Here is an 18,118-nt window from a genome sequence, read left to right as displayed (position 1 = left end):
TATGTGATTCAAGTCACCTTGGCTCTGAAGGTCTGAGCATCAGCAAGGTTTGAGGACTGATTGTTTTAGTTGGTAGTTTCATGGCCTTGGGTAGATTAACCTGTCTCTAAGTTAGCTCCATTTGTAAAAACTCCTTAATACCTTTATGAGAATCACAGCACCCAACATTTTTTTTAGTACATTCCAACGGACAATCACTAACCCTCCGGGTCTGGGGCGCAACAAGAGATTAAGTGTCTAGATTCAAGTGGTGACAGTGTCTTTTGCCATGAGATAGCATGTGACTTGGCACTTTTGGAGGGAATAAAGTAGATTTCAGGTGTCTGGGAAGAGTCTACCACCTTGCTTCTCAGTTAAAAGGGCATAGCTGAGGACAGTAAGAACTTTGTCTCTACATTAGGTTTCTTTCTATTCTGTCCAGCTTTCGCTCCACATGAATCCTTTCCTGCTGTATCATCTGTTTCCAGCTTCTCAAGTTATGATCTTTACCAGGTCAGGGGTGCTCTGCTATTTCTCACCTCAGATTCGGGAATACAAATCTTTACATTTAAAACTGCAAATCCTGTCACGCCAAGACTGAATGCGTTTGGCATAATATTAAAGCAAAAACTGCCTCTGAATGTCACTAAAGCGTGAAAGCAGCAGAGCTTGAAGAATGTGAAGCCCGGAGCGTAATGGACACTCCCTTTCTCTCTTAATTCCCCAGCTTCCCTTTTATTCGTTTCATCTTTACTCAGCTCTTCCTGTTTTGTTCTCTCATCTGAAACTGAAGGTCACAAAGTCTACAGAGGCGAATTAGAAGGGAGGGGTGCAACAAGTCCTTTCTCTGCCTCCAGATTCTGGGGGCGTCCAGCGAGCAGGTGAAGCTTCATCCCAGTTGGTTACCTTTCCTCCTGCTGTCAATCACCCCAAGAGGCACTTCCCAGCTTGGTCGGCCCAACCTCCTGCCTCTCCGCCCACCCTTCAGCTGTCAGGAAGTCCTGGAGCAATCCTGACCCTGCGGCCGCTTGTGATTTTAATAACCAGGGACTGAACTGAGTTAAATAAACAAATGAATAAATAGCAATAACAGTAGAGGTGTTTTGTGGCAATGCCCAGGACCGCTGGTTTCCGCTGTTGGCCAAAAGCGATCTGCCTCCACCAAAGCCTTCCCCAAAGATTCAAACCAAGGAAGCCACACACACTTGCTTGTTTGAAAATTGAGTGAGTTGAGTGCTCTGGCCTTGTTCTGGGAGTGCTTGTGTGTGAAAATCCGGAGCTCGTTCTGCAGTTTCCTGGCGGCGCAGATGTAAGCGGGGTTTAGATTTCTTGCAGAGGCGGAACTCGCCTCCCGCTCCAAGACACCCCCAGCGCTGGGGCCCCACTCCAGCCTGTTTCTCCAGTGAGTCCAGGTCGGTTTTTCCTGGCAACTCTGTTGTGACTTCCAAACTTTCTGGGCTCCGGGCTCACTTGGTAATTTGCCCCAGCAGCCTCCCGCTTGCTCTCCCCTGGAGCCTCAGAAAGCCACAAACACCCCAGTCACCGCTTAACGTGCTCACTGGGGACAGCGGGCGCGCAGCCTGCGCGGGGGGCAGCCGGCAGCGATGAAACCGTCTTGGCTGCAATGTCGCAAAGTCACTGGTGCCGGGAGCCTCGGGGGGCCCCTGCCTGGGTCCTCTCCAGCCCGGGGAGCCAATGTGGCCCGCAGGGCGTACGTGGCCCCGGGTCCGTGGGGCGGTCTCGGGGGCCGGGGCTGCAGGGCGCTGTCCTCGGGCAGCGGCGGCGAGTACAGGACCCACTTCGCGGCCTCGGTGGCCGACCCGGAGAGGTTCTGGGGCAAAGCCGCCGAGCAGATCAGCTGGTACAAGCCCTGGACCAAAACGCTGGAGAACAGACACCCGCCTTTCACGAGCTGGTGAGTGACTCCTCCGCCAGCCCATGTCCCTGCTGACAGCTTGGGCCCCGGGAAGTCCCTGGATCTGGGATATGAAGGTTTTCTTCCACAAAATAAGATGGATACGGGGGATGTGCTCACTTTTCACTTTGTGTTTAATTTTGATTTCATAGTTAGCTCTCTTGTCCTCCCCTATTGGGGGACCCGGTTACTTAGTGTGACATCAGTTCCCCGTAAACTAGAGGTTTACCTGGCCCGCGGGGCTCTGCTTGGCCCTGGGGATTTTAAGGGAGTAAAACAAGGGCCTGCCGTCAGGGACAGCTCAGTCTAGTGGGAGAGACACCACGGAAACAAGCAAGCGGTCTATTAAACTAGGACAGTGTTACTAAGTATCCACACCCTGCCAGGAGGAAGAGGGTTGAGAAACAGCTTCAACAAAATCACACCCCTAAATTGGGTTAGGCATGATGGGTATGTCTTCTCAAACTCCACAACTGCCTAATTACCAAAGTTCAGCAGGTGGAAAACAGCTTGAAATGCGATTGAGATTTGTGGTTGCAACTAATTTTATTGGCTGGAGAGGTGAGAACACAGGAGCTCCTTTGAGGATTTATGGGATGGGCCAAGTGTGGCCGCTTGGGGACCACTCCATGGGCCTGTGGTGTATGTGAAGCTGGAATCCCAGAAAGAATGCAGATAGGCCAAGTGGCCTTAGCAGTCACAATGGTAGCAATAACGTTTTCCTCCTGGAAGTAGTTATAAGCATTATTTTATAACAGAGATACGCTGTAGAGTTAAGTGCCAGGCTTGCTAGGATTGAAGGTGAGGCCCACAGTTCATGAGAAACTCACCATGTGGCTCCTGCGTGCCTAACCCCTAAAGGTAAGGCTGCACCCATCTGCCCATTAGGGATGTTTCCTGTAAAGAAGTTTGGAAAATATTTCCCAGCAATGAGGTGAAGGGAATGGACATGGTCAGGTTTGTGTTTGACCAATGCCTGTAGGCCCAGAGCATGAATGAAACGTGGCATGGCGTTGGCAAGAGCCTGCCCTGTGTCCTCACCTGCCCTGGACTCTCTTAAGTGTCCACAGACAGGACGTGGTGTTTTCTTTAGAATTTGACCACCTTGCACCTCCTTGTCAATTTTTTCACCAATATTATTTGACTGGTTCTCTTTTATGCATCAGACAGTGAACCTGGCATTAGGGAGTGAGGAAAACATAACCCCTGATTTCTGGGCATCACAAAGATTCGAAACATGGAGCCAGACTCCCTGGGTTTGAGTTGGGCCTCTTGGTTACTGACTATGTGATCACAGACAAGTTACTTCATCACTCTGTGCCTTCCTTTCCTCAAGTGCAAAGATGGAAATAGTTTGAGGATTAACCGAATAAAGGATTAAGACTATGTCTTGTATACAGTAGACCTGATAAATGGTAGAAGAAGAAAAGTTATCTTTGTTCTCTTGTACTGCAATTATTTTAGGAATAGGAAATGCACCTAGCATTCCTCTAATCAAAGCATAGAGATTATTGCCTCTGTTAAGAATGTATGATGCTTTTATTCCTCTGCTTTTTCCAAAGCTCTGTGTACAAATATCTATCATAAAATATGAGACTAGAATTATTTTCGATGGCCACCTCTACCATAAAACTACTGTGCAGATAATTCACTTAAGAATATTCTAAATAAAAAGCAATGAGAGCCAGACCTGAGGCAGTGGCAGTGGCAGTGAAGGAGAAAGGACAGATTGGAGTGATTTAAGAGGGTTAATAGGGGTCAGCAAAGGCCCAGAAGGCTGCAGCGAGCATGAGAGTCAGTGGATCCAGCAAATAGACACCTGAGACCTGGAGATTTCCTTTCTATTAACTGGCTTTTCCTCAGCAATCTCTAGTTGCTTGCCTATGTTATCTATAATTGTGCACAAAATGTTGTTGTTAATGAGAATCTTTGTGAAAGGGTCATTGTATTTTTACAGAGTCAGCACCTTATAAATCATGGACATTTAATGACACTGTATCTGAGTTCTTCATCTTTGTAATCTTGCAATCATGCAGCCGCACCTGTTTTATAACAGCTCCGATGATCAAAGCGAATAAGTAATAAAACTTTCACCCTGTATTTGTGTTAGCAGCGCCAGTCAATCTTACCAAGAGTTTTGGTTGGCAGAGCTGAGCTGGGAGAGAAGTGGAGATAGGAGGCCAGTCGGAAACTTCATTCAGGCGGTGTTTCCTACTTGAGTCTGTTACTATATCGGATACCTAATTGCACATATTCCTGCTTAGCAACTTTCTGCAAAGCCAACCTCAAGGGGCAGGGTGGATGTACTTTGTTTTTTATGTTTGGGTTTGTTTTTACATCCCCAAAATCAAGGGCAGAGCTGACATATAAGTTTTAAAACTGATAGTCAAAGAACAGGATCCATAGGTTTAACTAGTTTTGTTACTGGATGTCTTTGGAAGATGATAGGTGGGAACAGGCACAATTTGGTGTGAAGGAACTTAGCTTGCTTTCTTTGAAGCTGGGATTTGGGGAAATGAGATGTTGGCAGTTAAGTCCTTAAGCAAAATTATTAAGCAAAATAAGGAGGGATTGTTACAGCTAATTGTTTTCTCCTAGATGGAGCTGGGATGTGTGTAGTTATGGATTCTGATGCCCTTTGGCTACCAGAGGCATGAGGGATCCTCCTTCTTTGTTACAAGCTTTTCTGTTTGTTGTTCATGAAAATAAACTCCCATCAGAATCCACAGGCTTATCAAAGGCCCGGCACATGGATCATATTACATATTCACATTCACAATGGTGTAAGCCACCCCGTATTTTACACTGACAGTAATAGGAACAGTATTTAAGGGCAATGAAAGGGACTTTGGATTGTAGCGAATGCTCCTATAAAATATATTTCTAGTACTGTAATTGCTGAGATCCTGAATAAACAATTCCCAGTTACATATAAATATTTTAGGAACTTGCAAAAAATTGCCCTCTGCACAGTTTAGTGTTTATATTGTAGACTTTGGAGCTAACAAAGTCTCTAGTAAGACAGATCGTAGTGGAGAACTGCAATTACAGGTGAAGCAGGAGAATCTTAATAATTTCTTTAATTCTGGGAGGATAGAGTGGATCATTTGGGTTATTTGTTCCTGTTAGACATCCTGCAGCCTATCCTGAAGTTGAAATACAGCCCCCACTGCCTGGAGGATGAGGCAGTTCATTTTCCATTGTACATTGTGGCTGATTCTCTAGTTCATAAGTTGATCTCTTCTTATGGAATTGTGGCAGTCCAATTTTAGTTTATTTTTATTTATACAAAGTTCAGATGTGAACTGAATGTAACGGAGAAGGCTCAGTTGGATGCTTTTGCTGTAATCGACTTCATTTGGAAATTAGGGAAGGAACCAGAAAGGCATTTGAGGATTAGATGACAGTCATGTGTCAGAGTTAATTTTCTAAATTTGATGGTTGCAATGTGGTTCTCTAGAAGAATGTTCTTATTTACATATTAAATTATTCTGGGGTTATCGTGTATTAGGTCAGTAACTATTCCCCAATAATGGGAAGGAACATACTTGATCTTGTAATTACAACTTTTCTATGAGTTTGAAATAGTTTAAAAGGAAAAGAAATTAGAAAAATATAACGTAGATTTTATGTCACCAGAAAGAAATTTAATCCTCCTATGGAACTCGGTTCTTTGGCAAACAAATAGATACTCAGCCACATTAAACTGAGAGATTCAGTCATTTTTATTATTAAGATTCTGTGACGTTTTCTGCATATTTATTAGATATTTTTAAAGTTATATTTAATTTTGGTTTCAAGGTGAGAGTTTTATCTGAAGATCAAACATTTGTTCCCTTTGGACAAACAGAAAATTAAATCAATTTATTCATAGGATTGTACACAGTACAGATATGCTTAAATTTTAAAATGATCGTTCTTTTATCAGTAGAGAGATGTTTTAAGAAGCTATGTGTTTGGCATGAAAAATCGCCTCTTAGAAATAAGGTCCCTCAAAATAACCTCATCAAGAAAGACCAGTCTAAAGGATGGGCCTTATTGTATATTCTGAAGGTCAGCAGCTCGGTGCTGTGCGGTATCTAATTTTCCCAGCCTGTCATGCTGCTGAACCTTGGGGACAGAACAGAATGAACTGCAGGAATGCTGCAATTACATAAGCAAGGATGGATTGCCTGGCAAATGGCACAATCAATGAACAATGGAAACTCAATCGGCTGTGACTGATCCACTACCAGGTATTGGGGAAAAATCCAAACTCTTGGCACCTGCGAGAAGGAGGCTTACTTATCCTTTGTTCATACCACATACTATTAGGTAAGAAAAAAAATCCAGCGGTTAAAGTTATTTGCTCCTTTTGAAAAAGAACTTTTACCTTCATAAGCAACAAGCAGCAGCTCCAGGTGGGAGAGCTTTGCTTTCCATTGTGGTGTGACATTTGCAAAAGAAGTGTGTGGGAGGCTAATGAATCTTTGCAATTACATATATGAATCTAATAACCTCTCTGAATTACAGCCTAAGTAGTATATGTGAATGTGAAACTCAAATCCTTTATCTAAACTGTGTGAATAGAGAACACATTCTAGTAAGTATATGAATTATAGTTGCTTTCTCCAGTATTGTGGCCTTACTTGGTAGGACACAGTGTATAGAAAGAAGAGCTGCAATTCTTATAAGATGGAGGAAAATGAAAGTGTTAACAGTTTTGAGTTTGAAAGAGGCCCTGTTGGAAATATTAGAATAACAAAAGGCAGACGCTCTTTCCAATACTGGGTTAGAGAGGGATAGAGTTTACCTATCAGACTTTACTGATTTAAAACATTCATTACCTAAGTAGAAGAAAACCCAGTAAAGGGTTGGTATGGCTTTAACTTCTGACTCTGGACAACAGAAACTTCTGTTTCTGGACAACTTCTTCAAGGTTTTCATGTTACAATAATAACACTTTCCAAGTATGGTCTTTCAAGATGTCTCTCTTCAGGAAGTGCATCTGTTAAGGAAAGGAAATTTGGGAAGATGAAAAAGAAGAAGGAAAATTGGAGGAGAAGGAGGAGAAGATAGGAGAAGAGGAGGAAGGGGCGGGGAAGGAAGACACAGAGGAAGAAGAATAAAAAGAATCCTCAGTCTACTGAAGACCTGACCAATATAGATGTTTATAAAAGACATTTAGTAAGATAAAACGAGGAAAAGTTATAGTAGCTAAAGGACATAAAATCCATATTACTGACCATCTGCTAAATAACTTTAAGCTAATAAATGCTGGGGAGGTTAGAAAAGTCTACTTTTGCATTAATCTCACTTTGTTTTCTCTCCCCACGCGTTTTCTTATTGTCATAGACTTTCATTGATTCTCAATTGAAAGCTAAGAATGCTTCTAAAACACAAATGCCTTGGCTGTGCCATCCTCCCAACACTCCCTCCTTAAATTCAAATAAAATTTGTCCCTGTTGGTAAGAGAGAAAAAAAAATGGGGATCAATTCCTAGAGAAAACAAACTGCTTTGTGGCTTAGAGTCTTGTCTCTATTCCTTTAAGAGTGCCTTGCCCCAAATAATAAACCAGGGGAATTAGGAAGGGCAGAGAGTGCTGGTTACTGCCATTCTCTGTGTCCACTTTCCTCTCATCTGTTCTTCCCAACTGCAGAGGACTCGGGAGAATTGTTCTTCCCCACATGTGTGGTTCGCTTGGTTATTGTTGCAAAATTAGGAGTTAAGGCTTGTCAGTTCAGGGTGAAACAATTAATTGGAAGAGCCCCACTCCTTAGTCCTCTCTCCTCTGCCGTAGCCTTTGTGGGAGCACATGTGAAATAGCCCCAGTTTGGATTGCTGAGCAAAAATGCACAGAAGATATGGCCTTGAGGACTGCGTCTGGATCCACAGCCGAGTGGCATGAACAAGAAACCAGCCTTTCCTTCTGCGTGCTACTGAGATCTTGCAGTTGTTACTGCAGAGCATAATCCAGCTTATGATTATTGATTGAGAAGGAAATAGTAACTCTATAGGGCTGTGAGAATGATTAAGTGTGCTCATGTACATAAATAGTTCCAGTGAAAACAGTGGACTTCTATTGTATCTGTGCTATGAGCCAGGGAGCCAGGGCCAAGGCTAAAGGTTTTAATTTACTCAGTATTTCATCACAGCTCTATGAGGTAGGAACTCTTTTTATTCCCATTTAATAGGCATGGAAATAGAGTTATAGCTTCTTAATAAGTGTGCCTAAACTTTTGAAATTTAAATACCAGATCTAGGATTTTAACCCAGACAGTCTGAATGTAGCATCTGTAATAATATCATATTGCTTCTGTAAGAATAATAATAACTTCAATTAATTTTCTCTCTTCTTTTATTTCTTCAACACCGATACCATTTAAAGTAATTTACTTTTTAAAAATAGTGGCATAAGGAGAGTTTGAAAATGTGCCTCTACATCTAAAGACATTTTAGATATGGAACGATAGATGCTCTTTTGAACATAAACTTTTAAATGAAATTGTGTACAACAATGACAAAGGTGGGAGGAGGAGAGCCTTAAATCAGTTGGAAACTTCTTTAGACATGTTTTCTGGAATGGAATAAGCAATATTAATCTCCCCCTTAAAAATGCTCTGTTGGTTTTCTGGCTAAAGCAAAACCCGTAATGACCCCATTATTCATTGCTCACAGGATGTGTTAATGTTATTTTTTCCAAGAGCCTGATGATAAATAGCCTAGTTAATTTATCTAATTATGAATACTTGAAAATTTTTCTTTTCTGCAACATCTCAGTAAAAGAAAATACGAGGGTTCCTCGGATGTCTGCAATTATAAAACGTGTTGATTTTATTGAGTTTTCAGTGTATTCACATAGACATTCATACAGATAGTTTCTGTCTTGCACTGCCTGTCATGTTCTTCTTAGTTTCCTTGCACAAGCAAAAGAAAGAGAGTCAGTTGGGCAAACCTTGGTACGTGGCAAATGATAAACACAGAGATCTGTTTCTTGGGAATCATATTGCGTCCAGTCTCATTGTTCTAATGGGAATATCTCCGGTTTTGGAATCCAGTACAAAGACTATAAGTCGTTACTCTCATCCAGTTCCACAGATATTGACAAACACTGGAGCACAGATGATATAAAAATGCTAAATGTTTCCTTTGACTGTTTACAGGGTGACCAAACATAAGATCTAGGATATTTACGTGAGAAGGAAATGTGATTATTCTTTAGCTCGAGAACGAACCATTCCTTTCTTTAAACCCAATATACTATCTTTCAATAGGGACAACAATGATAGTAATTATAACAAAACCACCTGTCGAGCGTCATGCTAAGCACAATGTATGCATTATCTCTTTGAATCTTCCCCCAAACCTTATGAAATGAGCACGGTTATGATGCCTTTTTATAACTGCAAGCATGAATGCGTAAGAGACAAGTGGCCTGTCCAGAGTCAGCAGTGGTGGACTTAATCTTGTCAACCCAGCTGGATCCATGTCAGCAGAGCCTGACTTCTGTTATGAATTGTAACTACACTTTCTAACTAATGTCTGGTTGTTATATGACTGTTTAGGTGACAGGGCCTAGAAATAGTGGGATTGGAAGGGGAGCAATGCGGAACTCTAAACAAATTGTAACCAGGGATTTTTTTCTTCCCTTCTCTTTCCTGGTGCTGTGGTTCTATGCATCTTCCACTCTCCTCTCATCTTAGAGGAAAGCAAGTCTTCACTGTTTTCCCAGAAGCAGCCTGAACATGTCTTTTTGATTTCATCTCTTTCCAGTGTCTCTAAGGATTTTGTCACTCACATCCAGTATATAAACGCACATGCCATTGATACTTTTATCTTACCGGTAATATAATAAATCACCACTTAATAACAGGAGAGCCCAGGTCAGGTCTAAATCACATTGGTTATCACCACCATGGAATTCCCAGGGCCTTCTTTATATCAATTGAACTGATTTAAAACTTTATTGCATGCAGATTAACTTTCTGAACCCATCTACTAAGTCTGGCTTTCTGTGTAAATTCCTGGTAGATATTATCTGAATCATCCATTTAATCTGAACCCAAAATGATCCATGAATTTTCTATTAGGGATCAAAGAGTTTGAAGTTCTTTTGTCTTTGTGGTTCTAAGCTTTATTTTGAAGCAGTTGGTTTTCTTACCTCTTTAGCTCATGCAATGGTTTTTTATTTTTTATTTGAGACAAGAGTCTTACTTTGTGACCCTCAGTAGAGTGCCATGGTGTCATAGCTTACAGCAACCTCAAACTCTTGGTTTCAAGTGATTCTCTTGCCTCAGCCTTCCTAGTACCTGGGACTACAGGCGCCCCCGACAATGCCCAGCTATTTTTAGAGATGGGGTCTTTCTCTGGTTTAGGCTGGTCTCGAACTCATGAGCTTAGGCAATCCACCCACCTTGGCCTTCCAGAATGCTAGGATTCCAGACATGAGCCACTGTGCCAGGCCTGCATCCAATGATTTTTAATCTGCAGTAGAGGAAATTTTGCAATCTATGGATTTCTATTCATCAAGAAAAAGACATGCAGCCTGCACATAGGGAAGCACCTCGTTTACATGGTACAGACCAAGCAGAGACATTCCTTGGTATCTGTGGAGGATTGATTGGTCCCAGGTTTCTACTTACACACCCAAATCTGTAGTTGCTCAAGTACCTTTGATTAAATAGTATAGTTTAAGCATATAACCTACACACATCTTCTGTATAACACCTAATACAATGTAAGTGCTATATAAATAGTTGTTATAGTGTATTTAAAAAATTTATATTATCTTTTCTTTTTCTATTATTATTTTTTCTCTAATATTTTGTTCTGAGGTTGGTTGAATCCATTTACATGGATCTGATGGATATGCAGGACTGACTGTATCAATATGAGCAGGAACTAGAAAAATGGACTCTATGGCACAGATCAGATGCCAAGGATTTCAGATTCAAGAGATGGACTGATAGCGGATTGTAGTTTTTAATTAAATATGCTGAACAAAAATCACAGCTTAAAAGGGATAGCAATCAGGTAACATAAAAAATTAGTTTCCTTTATAATACATTTATGTTATCACAAATTATAATAAAATGTTACTATGTTACTTAGAGTGAAAGTTTGTTTCAGCTGTTAAAGCTTGAATTTTAGGAAAGTATAAGAGATTTTATTATTTTTATTATTATATCCTGACAATTTAAGATCTCCTATATGTCTATTTATTGTTATAAGTAAAAATAAATGATGCATGAATCTTCTTTCAATGCATCAAAGAATTTGAAGATCTTTTGTCTTTGTGGTTCTAAGCTTTATTTTGAAATATCTTTATTTTATGCAAATACTTCTAGAGTTTTCTGAAACATAATTGGTACATACACATTTTGTAGACCTAATTTGATGAAAATTTCTCTTGTTTTGATTTACTTAATTTACAAAAGGAGTAATTTTCAATTTTATAGTTAGTAAAAATAACTTTTTTTCTGTTATTTTGTTTCTTTTTTTCTATTTTTTTCAAAAATTTTGTAATTGTACATATTTAAGGTATGCTACATGTTTTGTGTGCATATATATAGTGAAAGGATTGTCACAGTCAAATTAATATCAGTCAAACAAATTCATCCCTCTCCATAGCCACTTCACCCCTTTTTTGTGGTAAGGGTACCTAAAATCTACTCTCTCAGAAAAATATCTTTAATAAGGAAGATTTTTCTTTTTATTAAATATTTAGTTGTTTTAAGAACTGTACTTCCTGGAGAGAGTACTACCCTTAAGTCAAGCTCTCTTAAGTCCTAGAAGATGATTTTATTCTATGTGGAATTGTGTGTATGTGGAGTGTGCATGTGTATTTTATGTATGTTTACAAGTGTGTATAAAAGCATTATAGGGTACAAAACATACCATTATAGTATAATAATATCTTTTGTTGTAGTTTTTTAACTTTTTTTTTTTTTTTTTTTACAGTTTTTGGCCTGGGGTCAGGTTTGAACCCACCACCTCTGATATATGGGGCCAGTGCCCTACTCCTTTGAGCCACAGGCACTGGCCATTTTTTAACTTCTTAAAAGCATACTTTGTCAGAGAAGAGCTCAAAGCTAAGTAACTTTCCAGCATTCACCTGGTATACAGACAGCAAATCTAGGATTAAGAAGCAGGCTTTAGAGTGTACATCAGTTTCTCATTGTGTCATATTTCCTCTCCGATTAATCTCATTTTCCTCATAATACCGGTATTGCAGATTTAAAAACAAGCAAGGTGCACACACACACACATGCACGCACACGCACACCTCTGTGTTTATTAGAATGTTACATGAAAGTGTGTTTTAATTTCTTTTAGATTGGAACTTATTCATTAATGCTTTTGTTTCGTCTTTATCTCCTTCATTCATTAAACATTTACTGGATGACATCTATGGGCTAGGCACTCTTCCAGGTATTGGGTAAGAGTCTGGATAGAGTATTAACTTTGAAAAACAATGCCATACATCATGGAAGAAAATGGTGTTTTTGCTTATAATAAGATGGCCTTCATTTTCCTGTTCAATAAAGGAAGAGTAATTACAGTGATAGGGACTATCTAGTTATTATTTTCTGAAAACATGGGTAATAAAATCCAGTTTATTTTACAATCAACTCTACTCAGAATTGCCTTGTCTGCTGAGGTGTGAATATGTATAGCACACAACCTCCCATTCTGGTGCCCAACAGCCGTGTTCTAACCAATGAATCCTTTAACAGATTAAAAAAAAATCAACTAATTTAAATTTTATCCCTTTGTGCAGCCTCTCATTTTCTACTAGAGAGACTAACAAGCAAGAAGTCAAGTAAGAGACCAGCCACAGAAGAGGGAATGAAGGGGACTAATGGGCTTGGTTAGCCCCAGCCAGATAATGAGCTCTCGGATAATTGAATGGGATGTACTATATTCAAGTTTCAAATTCCTGAGATGTTAAGGGAAAATGTTTCTTCTATGAATGTGCTGTGTAGATAGTGGAGGCTTTGACAAAGATGTAGCAAAGATGCAGTTTGCAACATTGTTCTCGGATTATTTTGGCAATAAGGCTGAAAAAAGGCATAACTAAAATTGTATGTTTTGCTTGTCATTTTGTGTCCAGGAGCGTCAGTTTAGTCTAGTTGAATTCATCTTTGTGGATACATATGTGTTATGTGTGTGTCTCTGTGTAAGGTTTTTGTTTTGTTTTCTTTCTTTCTTTCTTTCTTTTCTTTTTTTGAGACAGAGTCTCACTCTGTCGCCCCAGGCTTGGCATCATAGCTCACAGCAACTTCAAACTCATAGGTTAAAGCTTTGCCCTTGCCTTAGCTTCCTGAGCAGCTGGGACTACAGATGCCAGCCATCCTCTCTGGCTAATTTTTCTATTTTCAGTAGAGACAGGGTCTTGCTCTTGCTCAGGGTGGTCTCAAAGTCCTTGCTCAGGGTGGAGCTCAAGTGATCTCCCATCTCAGCCTCCCAGAGTGCTGGGATTACAGGTGTGAGCCACAACACCTGGCCAGGGAAGGTTTGTTTGTTTGTTGTTATGAAAGGTATGGTGTGATTTACTGAAGAGAAGGAAGGCTTTATAAAATATAATGGCTAGCTTGGATGCCTACATGTATCTTTAATTTTAACTTTTTATATAGAATTAATTGTGATTAAAATGTAGGTTTATGGCTTCCTGACTCCTTTATCCACAATCCCAAGGTACTCAATTTGAATATGAAGCCAGTAGATGATCTGATACATACCCATATCAGAGAAAAACTCAAATCAATTCAAGGTGGGAGGTGGGGTAATGAGGGAGAGGGGTGGAGAATAGGGGGTTAAGGTGTATGGCACACCTCTTGGGAGCAGGACACAACTATAAGAGGACTTTACCTAACAAGAGCAAGCAATGTACCCTGATTCTTTCTACTGTCAATGAACCTGAACCAATTAATACAAATAAGTAAGAAAAAAAAGAAATTAAAAAATTTGTAGACTTTTGAGGGCGGGACACAATTCCAAGAGGCCCTTTACCTAAGGACTGCAATCAGTGTAACCTAATTCTTTGTATCCTGAATGAATCCCAAGCAACAAAAAATAAATAAATAAATAAAAATACATAGGTTTATGTTTTTCTCCCCCACTATAAAAGTAGTACTACTTTAAATTTAAATTAGGTAAATACATGAAAGCCAAATATCTTATATATTGGGTACAGTTCCCTTCAGTCTTTTTTTGCTAACTTTTAATTTTGAAATAATTATAGACCACAAGAAGTTGCAAAAATAGTACAGAGAGTTTACTTGCACTGCTCACCCAAAGGCAACATCTTACATAACGGTAATATATTATTCAAGCAAAAACTGACATTGGCACAATACAATGAACTAGAATGCCAGCTTTTGCATTCACTTTTCTTTTATATGTGTAGATGTTATACCCTTTCATTTTAACTTTTTATATAGAAATAATTATGATTGAAATGTAGGCTTATGGCTTCCTGACTCCTTTATCCACAATCCCAAGGTACTCAATTTGAATATGAAGCCAGTAGATGATCTGATACATACTCATATCAGAGAAAAACTCAAATCAATTCGAGGTGGGAGGGTGGGGAAGTGAGGGAGAGGGGAGGAGAATGGGGGGGTTATAATTTATAATTTAAAATTTCCACATTACTTGATGGCTCATTTTTCCACTTATAATAGTTGTTATTCTTCCACTTTTCTATTCTTCTATTCCACGATATTTTTTTTTGTTTTTTTGAGACACACTCTTGCTCCTTGGCCCAGGCCAGAGTGATGTGGCATCAGCCTAGCTCACAGCAACCTCAAACTCCTGGGCTGAAGGGATCCTCCTGCCGCAGTCCCCCCCAAATAACTAGGACTATAGTTGGCTGCCACATGCATGGCTGATTTTTCTGTTTTTAATAGAGACAGGATCTCACTGTTCCTCTGGCCTGTCACCTGAGTTCACGTGATCCTCCCACCTTTACCTCCCAGAGTGCTTGCATTTTAAGGGTGAGCCATCATGTCCAGCCGATTTTTAATGTGTATAGAATCTTTTAACATTTTGAGTGAATATAAAATTTTTCATTTCACAATCCTTTCATAGTGGCACGTAGTTTCTCTTAATTTGCTATTGTAAATAGCCAGATATACTTGCATCTTTGGTCATAGCACTCCAAAGATTTCTCTCTCTCTCTGTCTTTCTCTTTCTTTTTTAAATTTCTTTTTGATAGATTCTTAGATTTCTGAGTCCAAAGGTAATTATATGTTTTGATGCATATCATAAGTTGTTCTCCATAAACATTAATAAATGCTGTAAATAAGGTCCCATAGTCTTTTTCCACATGAAATATTTAAAGAATAAAATAGGAGGCTCGGCGCCTATAGCTCAAGCAGCTAAGGTGCCAGCCACGTACACCTAAGGTGGCGGGTTCGAATACCCAGCCCCGGCCGCCAAACAACAATGATGGCTGCAACCAAAAAATGGCCAGGTGAATGGCCAGGTGTTGTGGCAGGCGCCTGTGGTCCCAGCTACTTGGGAGGCTGAGGCAGGAGACTCGCTTGAGCCCAGGAGTTGGAGGTTGCTGTGAGCTGTGATGCCATGGCACTCTACCCAGGGGGATAGCTTGAGGCTCCGTCTCAAAAAAAAAAAAAAAAGAATAAAATAGGATAATAACTTGTGGAACACTGGACACTGAGCTTAAATCTTAAGCACTCTGTCACACCTGCTTCACATCCTTTCACTGTAGGCAATAAAACACTTCAGACACAACCGGTGCTCCCCGTGTGTGTCCCCCAGGGGCATAGTCCTCCTATTAATAGTCATGGAATAATTTATATGGCCCAGTGGAAAGAAAAAGTTCTTGGATATTCAAAATGATTCACTGTAGTCTTTAATGAGAGCTTGTATCCAACATCTCTCTGTGGACAGGAGCTACACGCTGCACAGAACGTGTTAATACATACACTGTCTGCCTTCTGGGCGCTGGGCCATAGCGGAGTGTTCATCAGAATGCTGCCCAGTGCCGTCCTGCTTTGCATACGTGATAACTTGAGAAGGAAAGCAATGGATAGCCAAGATGAGGTCGTAATACAAAAGCTCACAGTCCTAACGCTCTCAGGATCAGACTCGTGTGTCTGAGTCCTTATTTATTATTCCCTTTCTTCTGGTCATTTTTCCTTAACAGGAGTGAGTTAACACCCTGTAAACAAGCCGGCTTCCTCCTCCCCTGGGCTGTGTGGCCGTCCCTTCTTCAGCTCCTTTTCCCCACCTCCCACTTTCCTTCCTCCTTTATTATTTCATCATTCTTACATGCTGAGACATCTCTGCTGTATTTTCCAACAAATCCTAGTTGACATCACAGCAGAGAGCCGATCCCCTCTCCTGTTTCTCTGAATAATTCTCAGGCTTCTTCAAAGTTCCAGCCCGTGGCCCCTGGGGACATCCTGGGTTGTGAAATCTGGTTTGCTAGGAACCTGCTCTGGGTTAGGGTTTGGTTCTTTATGAGCTAATCACGACTTATGATCGGGGAATCACTGTTCCTGACAGTGTCCTACGTATCAGCAAAAGGGCTGATGGATAAAGTTTGATTTTCTTTAAAAAAATGTACTTTTACATTTATGGTTATTTAGCACTGTAGTTCACTTTAATAAATATATTCTTTTGAATCTAAATGTGTTTTGATCTTGTCTTTTATTTTCGGCTCAATATTAATTTGATTAATTATAATTTTATATATTCTTTCTTTTCCTATTAAACTGAAACCTTTTTCTTCTCACTTCAGTTCTCCTCCTGCATTTTCCTCTAGATTCCAAATAAAGCCAGAGAAAATGGCAAAATGGTGTCTTTGCTTTTTTTGGTACATTTACTGTCAGAGATGAGTCACGACCTGAGACTCCTTCAGACCATTCATTTTTGCCTTTTCTTTTCATTGATGGTGGATTCAGTTCAGATAACAGGTATTGATTTCCTGAAAGCCTTTTTTTTCTATTCTTTTTCCTGTTGGCCGAATTCTCACTATTGGCAATCCGCTTAGTTTGAATTCGAGATGGCCTGGCAGGGTTGCAGCTGCCTGCGTGGTCCTTTCATGTGGAGGCTGAGCCGTCCGTGGTGGAGATAGTGTTACTGAGCTGTGTTCGGAGTGTACGGGCTCGGGGGGAAAGGAGCCGCAGGACCAAACAATGACTTTCTTCTCTGCATTTTGTTCCTCTATTAAAATAATTATTTCTCCTACAGAGACGTGTGCTTTCCAAGTTCCTTTACAAACACAGTATCCCTCGTGGTTAAATTAACGTACGGCCTTGGTGCCGTTCCAAGTCAGCAGTTACCCAATTTGGAGGGTTTCCTGGAACTGTTAGTTGATGCTTCCCAAGGCCAAGTATCTGTAATGTGGATGGGACGTCCGTGTGTTAAAATGATGTTAAAATGAAATGTTGCTTTCTTGAATATGCGTAGGGCCTTCCCTGTTCCAGTAGTCTTTGGGGCGAGTCATTGTTTTTGCTGAGCTTTAACCATTTATCTTGTGAGACTCGTACTTTCAACATGACAGTAGAGTATTGCTTCACATTCCTTCGTAGGCATAGGCTATTATTTAAAGATTATTCATAGTCGGCATTTGCTGTGTGCCATTAATGAGGTGACATGAGGTCTCTACCTATAGGAAGCAGACTGTCTTGAGGGCACAAAAATTAATTGGACACACTCGCATAACCTCTTCCTCAGAGTCAGGAAGCACTGAGTTCCAGTCTGCCACGTGTTAGTTTTGTAATTCTGAGAAATCATTTGACCTCTCTGAGTCTTTCTCATCTTTAAACTGGTAATCTCATTGTTTTCTTCAATGGACATTGGGTAGATTACATGATTTCCTATCCGTAAATCATCACGATCAGATCTGACACAGTATTGTGATTAGCAACAACGTGAGTTCCCTCCCCTACTTGGAAACTGTTTCTTTTCATTCTTGGCCTAGGTGTCCCTTAAAGGAAATATAAACTTGATGCCCACAGATAATAAAACAACTCAGTTTCTCTGATGCCTCTCTTTTGTCCTATTTTTCATTCCTTTTTTAAATTTAAAAATAATTCAATAATTATTATTATAGGAACGTAGTAATCATATGTACATGTTTACAGGGTGCATGTGCTGTTTTGGGACAGGTGTACGATGTATAATAATCAAATCAGGGTAATTGGGATAGCCATCGCCTCTGAACTTGTTTCTATACTAGTCCCTCCTTTTCCATGTTTTTTATTCCTCAG

General features: G+C 40.2%; 1 protein-coding gene across 1 annotated transcript in view; it reads left to right on the top strand.

Annotated features, from left to right (window-relative positions):
- The first annotated feature begins 1,171 nt into the window (after nt 1-1,171).
- ACSS3 (acyl-CoA synthetase short chain family member 3) overlaps nt 1,172-18,118 on the top strand; it is a 156,174-nt gene continuing 139,227 nt past the window's right edge. Inside the window, exon 1 of the mRNA XM_023509215.1 lies at nt 1,172-1,894. Within this exon, the coding sequence (XP_023364983.1) occupies nt 1,584-1,894 (311 nt within the window). The 5' untranslated portion in view covers nt 1,172-1,583. The remainder of the gene's footprint in view (nt 1,895-18,118) is intronic.

Source organism: Otolemur garnettii, unplaced genomic scaffold (genome assembly GCF_000181295.1).
Source record: "Otolemur garnettii isolate 467f Iridium unplaced genomic scaffold, OtoGar3 scaffold00007, whole genome shotgun sequence".
Classification (NCBI taxonomy): Eukaryota; Metazoa; Chordata; class Mammalia; order Primates; family Galagidae; genus Otolemur; species Otolemur garnettii.
Note: the sequence above shows the minus strand (reverse complement) of the source record. Positions and strands in the feature narration are given on the sequence as shown.